The 12,528-nt window shown below is 53.2% G+C and overlaps 1 protein-coding gene across 1 annotated transcript in view; it reads right to left on the minus strand.

The window, feature by feature from the left end:
* The window catches only part of Cngb1 (cyclic nucleotide gated channel subunit beta 1), a 66,096-nt gene that overhangs the window by 13,150 nt on the left and 40,418 nt on the right, over positions 1–12,528 (minus strand). Inside the window, exons 24-29 of the mRNA XM_071604196.1 lie at positions 11,052–11,116; positions 9,913–10,035; positions 3,616–3,757; positions 2,880–3,039; positions 1,845–1,942; positions 1,668–1,751 (exon numbers count right to left, since the gene is read on the minus strand). Of these exons, the coding sequence (XP_071460297.1) occupies positions 1,668–1,751; positions 1,845–1,942; positions 2,880–3,039; positions 3,616–3,757; positions 9,913–10,035; positions 11,052–11,116 (672 nt within the window). The remainder of the gene's footprint in view (positions 1–1,667; positions 1,752–1,844; positions 1,943–2,879; positions 3,040–3,615; positions 3,758–9,912; positions 10,036–11,051; positions 11,117–12,528) is intronic.

Here is a 12,528-nt window from a genome sequence, read left to right on the forward strand (position 1 = left end):
GTAAAAAGGGCTGGGGATGCGGCCCAGTGGTTAAGCGGCCTTGAGTTCAATTCCCAGTACCTGCCCCACCCCCCAAAAAAAGAGAAACTGGACACAGACAGGCATAGAGGAGAGGTGATATGAAGGGACACAGAGAAGAAGGCCATCAAGAAGCCAGCAAAAGAGGCCTGCCACCTGTCTGTCATGCCTGGCATATTTGAAATGGGGAGAGGCCAAGGACAGGAACCCGTGACACTTTAGGTTTGTTCACCAAATGTTTCCTGTGCTTCTCACACCGCGACCCTCTTCGAGAAAGGGGGAGGTAGTGGGCCTTCCTGTTTCCACGTTCAGTCTGTCACGCGGCCAAAGTGTGAGGGTCACCAAGCTCCCCCTCTCGGGAAGGCCGCCCCTGGAGAGTGTCGCCGAGCAAAACCGCCAGCAGAGGGCGCCACTCACGGGGCTGGGAACTGCCGACTCCCAACACCTGCTGCCGTCCTCTCACCTACTGCCAACTGCGGTCCCCAGGCAGATAACAGCCACGCAATTGTCATTGCTCTGTGCCAGGCACAGTGCCAAGCCATGGGCTCATATTTCCCCTCCCAGCCCACCCCCATACGGAGGCACTACCAATGGCCCCTCGTCGCCCAGGAGCCGAGCAGGAAGGGCGGACGCTGGCTCAGCTGCACCGCGAGGACAGGGCTCCAATGTCAGGGACATCACTTGATTGTTCCCAGATCCCTCCCGGGAACTTTGAACCTCGGCCTCCTGCAGCAGTTTTTCCTTCCTGTGCCCCAGCTCTCTGCTTCCAGAGACTTCACTGCTGTCCAGGATGCTACCTCGTTGGGCACCTTCTGGGGCTGAGGGCTCCCAGATCTTACAGGCAACATTTTCACCCCGAACACATTCCCAGCTTCGTCACCAGCTCTGAGCGAGAGGACTAACCCTGGGTACTGTCCCCTCCCCAGTTGACCTTGGTGTCACCTTAAATGCCAAAGACAGGGAACAGAGGGGGCACTGGGCACTGTCAAGTTCAGGGTTCAAACCCATGTGTTTTCTGGGCTCGGGTGGGTGACGTGAAGAAGGTAGTAAAGGTGGGCTGGGGGGGGAGTGTGGAGTGGGGGGGCCTGGCCTCAGGAGAGGGCATGACGTGATGCCCGTTGGGGACAGCCTCCTTCCTTCCAGCTGTCTGGGAGCATGGGGCCCAGTCAGCCACCCATCCAGACTTTTATCTGAAACCTTCCAATTTTTGAAGGCTAGAGACCAATTCAACTTGGGGGAAAGAAAAAGATTAAGGAAAAAACCCACTAAACCTCACAAGGGCACCAGCCTGCAGCCTCCAGCCAGGGCCCACCCCTCTTCCCTCCCATTTTCCTGATAGAAAGACGGAGGCATTGGAAGCAGTTCCATCTGCATGGTGAGGCCCCTCGATTCCCTCTTCTACAAGGCGGGAATCCTCATCCTGCGCCCCTGGTCTCAGGCGGGGGGAGGGATGGGAACGCTTTGCAAATCCTGGGGCACCTCGGTGCACGTCCACTGCCTGGGGCCGGGTACACTGATCCCAGGTCAGCTGGGGCTCTAGTGCACAGGGCTAAAGTGGCTGGGGGCTTGCAAACGTCTCTGGGCCATCAGGAAGGCACTCCAGCCGGTGCCCGGGAGGGCGGGCGGCTGTGCAGGCCCCGGCCGCTCACCTTCTTGCACACGTAGTCGTTGGGCAGGTACACGACAGAGCGCAGCCTCTTCAGCATGTCAAAGATCATCTGCCGGTCACAGCCCTGCCCAAGGAAGGGGGAAAGGAGGCCCACTGAGCGGAGGTCTTGGGCTTGGGTCCCTCCAGAGGCCCCAGGGAAAGGGCACTGGCGGGGTACCTGGAAGAGCGCCACCTTGCTGACGATGTCGTAGTTCACGTCGATGGCGAGGTCCAGCCGCATCTTGTCTGGAAGCTGCACCATCAGCTCTGACTCATCTGTGAACAAGACCTGGCAAGGGTCAGAGGCGAGGCCAGCCCCGCCCCACGCAGGCCCTGGCCGAGACCCCTGCTCTGGCTCACGCAGCCCACCTTCCCCTGAAGCGCAAACCATTCTTGAAAGACCCTGAAAGCATCTCCTGTGGCCTCCAGGCCTTTACCAACACCTGTGCCAGGAATGCGGTTCCCTAATGAACTCCTACTGACCCTTTAAAACCCAGCACTAACGTCATCTCCTTCAGGAAGCTTCCCCTGAACATCACCCCCCACCCCCAGATTCTGTGTCCCTGTGCTATAGGACCTGTCACGCCCTTGACTGCAATGGTGTGTGAGCTGCTTTCCCAGTCACCCTAGAAGAACAGGAGCAAGCGATGACCAGGTACCAGGTATTCACAGAATTTTGTACAAAGAGTATTTTATTCAGTTGTCCCAGTAACCCAAGAGGGTCCGCTGCTGTGATCAGGAAAGGGCAGAGGCTTTGCCAGGGCTGTGCAGACAGGGCACAGAGGCAGGATCCCTCCCAGGCTGGGTGGCCCAGAGCCGCCTGCCCCAGGAGAGCAGGGGCCAGGTCTGCTGTGCGCACCCAGGGGAGGAAAGAGAGGAGAGCAAAGAGGGAGGAGGCGGAGGAGGGGCTTCCTCTTTCCTGATTTAAACTGTGCTGAACCTTTGATGGGGCTGCGCCTGCTGGGGAGTGAGGTGAGGAGACACCGGTGCCAGAAGACAAGACCCTCGGGTTTTGGGGGGTCCCAGGTCCCAGCTGGAGGTACCCAGAGGCCTCAGGAGGCCCCTCTCTCAACATCGCAGCCAAGAGAGGCCCAGCTGGAGACCAGGGCGAGGGCAGCGTTTGGGACACGGGACGAGGGCAGCATCTGAGAAGCCCGGCACCAGGTGGCAGGGGTTGGGTGGGGAGCTGGTACCCGGGGCAGGCCCATCTTACCCAGCATGCCTTGCGAGTGCCAGGTGTACTCGTACCAGGTCTTGACCCGGTTCTGCACGGACCTGGGGATCCTGTAGAAGTTCATGTACTTCACGGTGCTGTCCATGCAGCTGCGGTAGTAGGTCTGTCCCGCCGTGGCCGCCCCCACCACGTCTCTCATCTGGGGGAGAGGGCAGGGGAGTCAGTGAGCTGCAGGGTGGTGGGGAGGGGTCGCTTCTCACAGACAGGGGGCGGGAGGGAGTCCTGCCTCCGCGTGGACATGGGCAGGGTGAGGGGCTGCTGCCCACTGCGCTGGCCTTGGGTCCCTGGAAGCTCACTGGTCTGGGCTGATTCTGCTACAGCATGGACCCTCGTGCTGTGGGCCAAGCCCTTGCTAGAGGAAGAGGAACCTACTGTGTGCTGTTCCTCGGAGTGGTTTTGAGGACCCCGATGGTCACCTCCAGCACTAACTAGAGTATGAATACTTCCCCCGCAGGTGGAGACACCAGCAGTTTCTCTCACAGGGCACAGGCCAAGTAAGTCCCCCGCCTTTCCAGAAAACCCTGCGACGGGCTCCCCCAGACACCCGACGGGCATTTCAAGTGGGAAGGACCTCAGAGAGGGAGGGACCCCACAGCCCGGGGCTCTTTCTCAGGCTCAGTCCCAAGGCAACACACAGGGAGAACAAGGCTTCTGGAAGCAGTGGGGGGAGGGGTCTGCAGGTGTGGGGGGGACTGCAGGCTGGGGCCCCGGCTACCTGTCCAATCATCACGGAGAAAGCGAAGACCCCCGTGAAATAATTGAGGAGCTGGAAGACAATTTCAAAGAGGGTCTGGGGGTCGGGCAGCCCCCCGATGGTGATGAGGGTCTTCACGGCCCAGTAGTAACAGCGAACGTAACTGGAGGGAGAAGAGAAAAAGGCCTTTGGTCACCACAGGACCCACCCTGCTGGCCTTGGGCAGCCCCGTCCAGATATTTCTGAAAGATGTCACCGTGCACACGAGGGAAACTCGCCTCCCGCCCAGGCAGGGGACATTCTGGTTTCCAAAGCAGGTTCATGGGTGCTGTCTGGGTTGGCTGTGGCTCTGTCCCTTCCTTGCAGGGACATGTTGTCATGCCCCTGTACAGAATGGAGACTGAGGCTGCAAGGTATCTAGGAAAGGCTGTCGGGAGGAAGGACAGCCCCGGTGACTGCAGTCCTTCAGCCTCCTTCGATGTCCCTTCAGTCTCCACACTCTTGTCCTTTGTCAACCCCTGTCAGGCTGATTTCCAGGAAGCAGGTGGACAACCAGGTGGGGAGACAGGGTCGCCCTCGGGAGCTGCAGGTTTACATCTGCAGACGCAACCCGCCTCAGATGGGAGATAATCAGAGAAAACCTGCAGGTCGGACGCGTACAGACTTCGTTCCTCATTGTTATTCTCTAAACAACACTGCGTACCACTGTAGAGCACTTGTGTGAGGTGTGATCAGTCATCTAGAGACGATTTAAAGAACACAGGGGGATGCGCCAGGGGGACATGCCAGCACTGCACTATCTCGTAGAGGGCACCTGAGCGTCCTTGGATTCTGGCATCCTCAGGGGTCCTGGGGCCAAGCTCCTGCTGGTTCATAGAGCAACTATGTCTCCATGACAACTTTTCTGACCCTCCCCTACCCCACCCATTTTCCAGAGTGAACCTGAGGCCCCCAAAGGGAAAGGGAGCACCCTCTTGGCAGTCCCAGAACAGGGACTAGAACCAGGGTGCCATCTGTCTGGCTGTCAACCATCCATCATCAGGTAACCCCTGACAGAGGCCCACGGCATGTCAGGAAGGGAGGTGTGGGTGACAGGATCCTCCTGTGAGATAAAAGGCACAGAAGATGCCCTGAGCTTGTCTGGTTATCACAAAGCAGCAAGAGATCACCCACCGGTCTGTACCCTCAGGCTGAGCCGCCCTGCAGTCAGCCACGAAGGAGGCCCGCCGAGCCTGGAGATGGGCCGTGGGGCCAGCTGTCCAGGGCCTCCCTGGGCTCTGCTGACCAGCTCTGCCTGCAGCCCTGCAGCTGCAACATGGGCTCCGGGGCCAGGCCACCTGGGCTCAGAGCCACTTTCCAGCTACAGAACTTGCAGATTTTAAAGATTTCTCCAAGGTTTAGTCTCCTCCATAAAATGGCGGTGGCAAGGGGACATCCTTCACAGGCCACTATGAGAAGGAAATGAGGTGTCAGAAGAGTGCCTGGCGCAGGTGGGTCCTCAGCCAATCAGTGGTTAAGACTTTCATGCGGCCAGTGCCTGCCACGGGCCTGCAGGGGGGGCAGGGACAGCCTGGCCTGGGTCCTCGGGAGGTTCCCCTCCAGCAGGGACAGCAAGAAACGGGCACTGAGTGCTGGGAGGAGGGCGCAGAGGTTGCGGGAGTGAGGTGGGGGCTCTGCCTCTGACTAGCTGCCCTGGCCTTTCTGAATCTCATTTTCACCTGTGGCCTGGACGTCCAGGGCAGCACCAGGAAGCCTGCCTGGTCACGCCCCTGTCATACCTGTTCTGGCCACGAGAGGGCTGTGGAGCACCTTTAGTGACTGAGCAGCCCTCAACCCTGGGGACCAACCAGGCTGGGGGAGACCTGGGTGTTCAGGTAGCTGGGCCACCAACAGAGAGGACAGTGTCCACAGAGCTCCGGCTTTCTCCCAGTTAGAGGAACCTTAATTGGCACATCACATCTTAGGGACAAAGTCCTCATGTCTTCCCTGCTAGTGGGTCTGTGGGACCCTCCCTCTGTGCCCAGGCTGGGCAGAACCAGAGCAGGAGAGCCCTGGACAGGGTGAAGGACCAGCACATGTAGGAACTTGGGTGCCCTTCCTGCTTTCCATCCCTTCCCAAGGCTGCCAGCGCCAGAGAGGTGGGTTCTTAGCTCAGTGGGACGTGAGCCCTCTGGGATTGAAGGAAACTCCCCTGGAGTGAAATTAACGTATTCTCAAGATTTAGCTTCCATTTCCAGGAGGGTAGAAACACTGACCCAAGGTTATGGACCCCTTTACTGGCATGTTGGCTTCCCCAGAAAAATAGCTATAGCTAGGAAGGGGACACTGACCAGTGTCCAGGCCCAGGCTGTATATCTTACCTGCACTGGCTTATTATTCCTCTCCAGAATCCTGAAGGTGATACTACGGTCATTTTGTAGATAAGAAAACTGAGTCTCATGTTGACAAATTTCTACACACATATGACCTGCCCAGATCAAACCAGGAAGATGTAGAAAACCTAGACAGACCAATGTCAAGTCAAATGAAATTGAAACAGCACTTAAAAGTCTTCCAACAAAGAAAAGCCCAAGACCAGATGGATTCTCAGCTGATTTCTACCAGACCTTTAAAGAAGAACTAACACCAGTCTTTCTCAAATTATTCCATGAAATTGAAAGGGAGGAAACATTCCAAATATATTCTTTGAAGCCAGTATAATCCTGATACCAAAACCAGACAAAGACACATCCGGGAAAGAAAACTACAGATTGATATCCCTGACAAACATAAATGCAAAAATCCTTAATGAAATGTTAGCAAACTACATTCAAAAATACTTCAAAAAGGTAATGCATAATGATCAGGTGAGTTTCATCCCAGGGATGCAAGGTTGGTTCAACATAAACGAATCAATGAATATAATTCTTCAGTAAATGGAATAATGACCAAGGATCTTATGAGCATCTCAATAGATTCAGAAAAGACTTTTGATAAAATCCAGCACCTGTTCATGTTAAAAACACAGGAGAAACTAGGGCTGGAAGGAACTTACCTCTACATTATAAACCCCAAACCAACGTCACACTGAAGGGAGAAAACCTGGAAGCATTTCCTCTATGATCAGAAATGAGAGAAAGATGTCCACTCTCTCCACTTCTATTCAATATGGTTCTCGGAACTTTAGCCGGAGCAACCAGGCAAGAGGAGGAGATTAAAGGGATAAAAACAGGAAAAGAAGAAGTCAAATTATCTCTATCTGCTGATGACATGATTCTATGCCTAGAAGACCCCAAAACCTTACCAAAAGACTTCTGGAACTGATAGATGAATTTAGCAAAATAGCAGGATACAAGATCAACATTCATAAATCAATAGCTTTCCTATACTCCAACAGTGATTCTGCTGAGAAAGAAATCAGGAAAGCCATCATATTCACAATAACAACAACAAAAAAAGGGTTGGCCATTAATCTAATCAAGGAGGTGCAAGATCTCTACAATGAAAATTATAGAACACTGAAGAAAAAAATTGAAGAAGACCTTAGAAGATGGAAAGACCTCCCATGTTCGTAATATTATCAAAACAGCCATGCTACCAAAAGTAATATTCAGATTCCATGCAACCCCCATTAAAATACCAATGACATTTTTCACAGAACAAATAAAATTTATTTGTAAGAACAGGAGGCCCAGAATAGCTAAGGCAATTCTATTTTTTTTTTTGGGCGGGGGGTGGGGGTACCTGGGATTGAACTCAGGGGCACTTGACCACTGAGCCACATCCCCAGCCCTATTTTGTATTTTATTTAGAGACAGGGTCTCACTGAGTTGCTGAGGCTGGTTTTGAACTTGCAATCCTCCTGCCTAAGCCTCCCCAGCTGCTGGGATTACAGGCGGGCACCATCACGCCTGGCAGCCAAGGCAATCCTGAGCAAGAAGAGGGATTGATCCTAGAGGCCTCACAATACCTGATCTAAAATCACACTACAGAGCTGTGGTAACAAAAACAGCATGGTACTGGCATCAAAACAGAATGAAGACCAATGGAATAGAAAGAGAGACACAAAGACCAACCCATATGCTCACAGCCACGATATTTGACAAAGGTGTCAAAATATATGTTGGAGAAAAGACAGCCTTTTTAACAAATGGTGCTGGGAAAACTGAATATCCCGTATGTAGAATGAAATTAAATCCCTAACCCAATGGGCTACAGACTTTGGAATTAGACCCAAACTTTGCAAGTGCTAAAAGAAAGCATCGGCTCAATAGTCCAATGCACTGGGACAGGCACTGACTTCCTCAGCAAGACCCCTGAAGCTCAAAGAAATAAAACCAAGAATCAATAAGGAGGATGCCGTCAAATTAAAAAGCTTCCATACAGCAAAGGAAACAAGAGTGTGGAGAGAGAGCTGCAGGAGGGGAGAAGATCTTTGCCAGCTGCTCCTCCAACAGGGAGTTAATATCCAGAACATGTAAAGAACTCAAAAAAATATAACCCAGAAATACACAAACATGCAAATCACCCAATCAATCAATGGGGAAGAGAACTAAAGAGACATTTCCCAGAAGAGAAAACACAAATGGTCAACAAATACATGAAAAAAAAAAGTTCAACATCTCTAGCAATCAGGGAAATGCAAATCAAAACTCCACTAAGATTTCATCTCACTCCAGTCAAAATGGCAATTATCAAGAATACGAATAATAATGCATGCTGGCAAGAATGTGGGGGAAAGGGTACACTCATACAGTGTTGGTGGGATCTCAAACTAGTACCATCACTCAGGAAAGCAGTATGGAGATTCCTCAAATAACTAGGAACGGAACCACCATACAGCCCAGCTATCCTGATCCCCAGTATTTATCCAAAAGATCTAAAATCAGTATATGATAGCAATACAGCCACTCCAATGTTTGTAGCGGCACACTTTACAATAGCCTAAGCATGAAATCAATCCAGATACCCACCAACAGATGAACGGATTAAGAGAATGTAGATACTCACAACAGAGTTTTACTCAGCCATAAAGAAGAATACAATCATGGCATTTGCTGGTAAATGAATGAAAAGGGAGAACATCGTGCCAAGTGAAATAAGCCGGACTCAGACAATGAAGGGTCAAATGTTTTTTTCTCCTATATGTGGAAGCTTGAGCAAAATTAGGGAAAGAAGGTAGGGGTGGGTGGGAGGACAGGACAGCGTGAAGACAGAGGGAAGGTGGGTGGAGCAGGAGACTGAGGGAGGAAAGAGGGACGGGAAATGGGAAGAAATATGGTGAATCTAACAGAATCACGTTAAATGCATACATAAATGTACCACAGGGAGCTTCACCTTTCTGTATATGTAGAAAGCACCAATTGAAAATAAATAAATAAAATGGGGCCAGTTGAGCAAGGAGGAGGGGGAAGGAGGAGAGGAGGGAAAGGGGAGCAGAGACTGAAACACGGTCAATCAAATTCCACGCACATATGAGTTTGTCAAAAGGAACCCAACCTCTACTTATAACTACAACGCTCTAATTAAAAAAAAAAAACAACTGTGAGTCTCAGAAGGGGCGAACTCTAGAGTTGGAAGCAGGTGCCCAGAGGGGGACCCAGTGTGGAGGGCTGGACTGTGAGCTTTTCGCATCATGAGAGGCCCAGGGGAGCGCTTGCCTGGCATGCACCAGCCCCTGGCTTCATCCCCTGCATCGTGGGGGAGAAAAGAAGGAAGAAAATGAGGCAGTCCATGTATGGGAACTCTGGACTTCCCCAGGGACCTTTCTATAACCCTGAGACCATGCTAAAGAAGTTTATTAGTTTTTATTAATTCAAATAATTAACATTTTTGCACCCTTGGCTATTCCCCTTGCAAGAATTTGAGATGAGGAAACCATCAGGCCAGAGGACAAAGGTTCCCTGCACTGTCACACGGCACATAAACACCGTCGCCACCCTCCCATGGTATAATTTGGGAATGGCAAGCCAGTTGCCCCTGTCCACAAGCTCCTCGGTGGCTGGTGACCCCGGGGAAGCTGTGTTGGGAAGTGTTTTGTGGCCTCGTTCCCAGTGGGCCATGGGGGGTGAGGGGTAGATGGACGGTGTGCTCGCCTGCCCTCCTGGGCTTTGGGAAGCTGAAAGGACCCTTCCTGCAGGTCTCGTTCCCATCTGTACCTGTGCCAGCCTACAGCAGGTGCTCGGGAAACTGGCTCAGGAAGACAGGGGACATGGCCCCTGAACCTCGTCTTAGGAGAGCCATTCCTTAGCAAAACAGTGGCAGGGAGACTCCTTTCTAGGAGCCTGTATGCTCTGAATGACAAAGAAGGAGAATGTCACCCGGAGGAGGCCGGCTCACCTGTTTCCCACGCCATCGTACACCCAGTGGGTGGAGCCAATTCCCTGATAGGCCGACGCCCAGTAGTAGAGGCAGGAGTTCAGGTGCAGGCTGTAGAGCAGGTAGGCTGTGGTCCTGATGACCCTGCCCGGGCGGGACACCACCCAGGGTGAGAGAGAGCGTGACCCCAGGTGACAGCGTGCTGGTGGCCTCTTGTCACCCCAGGGGCAGCGAGGGGGCACACCTCTCCTCCTGGGAAGCCCACTTTACAACTTCCCCCATTGGAACGTGTGGCCCAGCCGTGGGTGGACGCCCTGCCAGTGGGAACAGCTGGTGGCCATACTGGCCCTGTGGGGTACTCTTTCGAGGCAGTGGCAGTTAGGAATGGTGGCCCTTGATGGGAACCTTGTCAAGACCTGAGTCTGGGATTGGTCCAAGCAGGAAGAGCTACCTGCTGATGAGTTCTGGGGGAGCAGAGGGGACAGAGGAGACACGTGGCTGTGGGGAGGGCCTGGAGGGGACAGGTGACTGCAGAGAGGTGACCATGAGGCTGAGAGGTCTGAAGAGGTGCAAGGAGCCTTGTTTCCCAGCGTGGCTGGTGACCTTGTGCCCCCCCCCACCTGTGTGGACCCTCGTCCCAAGTCACAATGGGAGGAAATAGGACATTCCTGACTCTAAACATAAACATCCCTTCAGAGAGGAGGAGGCTGGGCCAGGAAGAGGCCAGGAAGAGGCCCCGCTTCCTGTGTGCTGAGGCCGGGAGGTCAGGGTGGGACAGGGGAGGTGACGGTCGTGGTGAGAGTGCTCTGTCTCGGGGTGTGTGTGTGTGTGTGTGTGTGTGTGTGTGAGGAGTGTGTGTGTGGAGTGTGCGTGTGTGCAGTGTGTGGTGTGTGTGTGCGTGTGGGGGGGAGTGGGTGGTGTGTGTGTGGTGTGTGTGCATGTGTGGTATGTGTGTGTGTGCACATGTGTGTAGGTGTGTGTTTGTGGTATGTGCACACGTGTGTGTGCGCGTGCGTGTGTGGTGTGTGCACACATGTGTGTGCGTGCATGCATGTGTGGTGTGTGTGTATGGTGTGGGGGTGTGTGGTGTGTGTGGCATGCGTCTTTGTTGTGTGTCCACACGTGTGCATGTGCGTGTGCGTGTGCGTGCGCGGCCCCACCTGTACACGTAGGCCTTGCTGAGGATGGCTTCCAGGCGGTTGTTGAACTCAAAGAAGGCCATGTACTGGAAGCAAGGAGCAGGTGTCAGGGGCAGCCACTCTGCAGGGGCCACACTGCCCTCAGCTCTCCGCTGCCCGCGGCCCCAGGACTGAGCCCTTCCTCCTGGGGAAGGGGCTGGACAGTGAATGTCCCAAACCAGAGGGCCCTCGTCCTGGGCCTGGTGGGGCCAGAAACCCCACTAGGAATCAATGGCAGCCCTGGCCCCTTCCCTTGGGAATCACGCATGGTCCTGGTTTCACAGTGGCATATAGTTAATTAACGGGGACTCCCAGACCTTCTGAACCCCACCGTGAGACTTTCAAGGGTCCATGCACTCCAGGTTAGGGACGCTTTTAAATGTTGACTTTTAAAGGAAAGAATCTTATTTTTAAAAAAATCATTCCTAACACTTCTTCCTTAGTTCCTTCAAAGACTTATTTATAGTAATAAAAGTATAACAATAACCACTTTTTTTTTGCAGGGGGTTCCTGTGGACTGAGCCCAGGGGCCCTCCACCACTGAGCTACATCCCGAGCCCTTTTTATGTTTTGAGACAGGGTTTCGCGAAGGTGCCAGGCTGGCCTCACATTCTAATCCTCCTGTCTCAGCCTCCCACGTCATTGGGATTACAGATGTGCTCCACGACTCCTTTATGGAACTCCTGTTATATGATCAGTACCTTATATAACTACCTCCCTCCCTCCCTTCCTTCCTTCCTTCCTTCCTTGATGAGAGGGACGGAGACCAGCGCCTGACACATGCTAAGAAAGCACTCTAGCTCTAAGCCACACCCCCAGCCTTATAATTCTCCTTTGACAGAAAGTTGTCACTCAGTGAAGTCCAATAATGTGTCCAAAGCCCATGCTGGGAAGTGAGAGTCAAAATTTTTTGTTTTTTGTTTTTTTTTTAGTTGTAGATGGACACAATACCTTTATTTTACTTATTTATCTTTTCATGTGGTGCTGAGGATCCACCCAGGGCCTCACAAGCTGGGCAAGTGCCCTACCACTGCGCCCCAGCCCCAGCCCCAGCCCCAGCCCCAGCCCCAGCCCCAGCCCCAGCCCCGAGCCAACGTTTGAACTCAGATCAGACTCCAAGCTGCCGGCTCCTTCTGTTGGGCTACATCCGTCTGGATCTTTGAACACCTGCAGTTTTTGGATATTTGAAAATCGTATCTATGAAGAATTCCTAAAGGGCAGCCAGCCAGCATGCAGGGGCCCATTCCCATTTCCATCCAGAGTTTGAATTGGATAGAGAAGAGCCATGGGCTTGGAGCCCTCCCCCCAGGTTCAAACGGATGCCCCCTCCGAGTCATGCTAAATGTTAGGCCTGGGAGTTACGCATGCTCACGGGGGCTACCTCATGAACAAAGGCAGGGACCTCACTTCCACATCTGGGGTAGTCTTGGCCTGTGGACCCAACCTTCCTCACGCCAAC

The sequence above is a fragment of the Marmota flaviventris genome, chromosome 18 (genome assembly GCF_047511675.1).
Source record: "Marmota flaviventris isolate mMarFla1 chromosome 18, mMarFla1.hap1, whole genome shotgun sequence".
Lineage (NCBI taxonomy): Eukaryota > Metazoa > Chordata > Mammalia > Rodentia > Sciuridae > Marmota > Marmota flaviventris.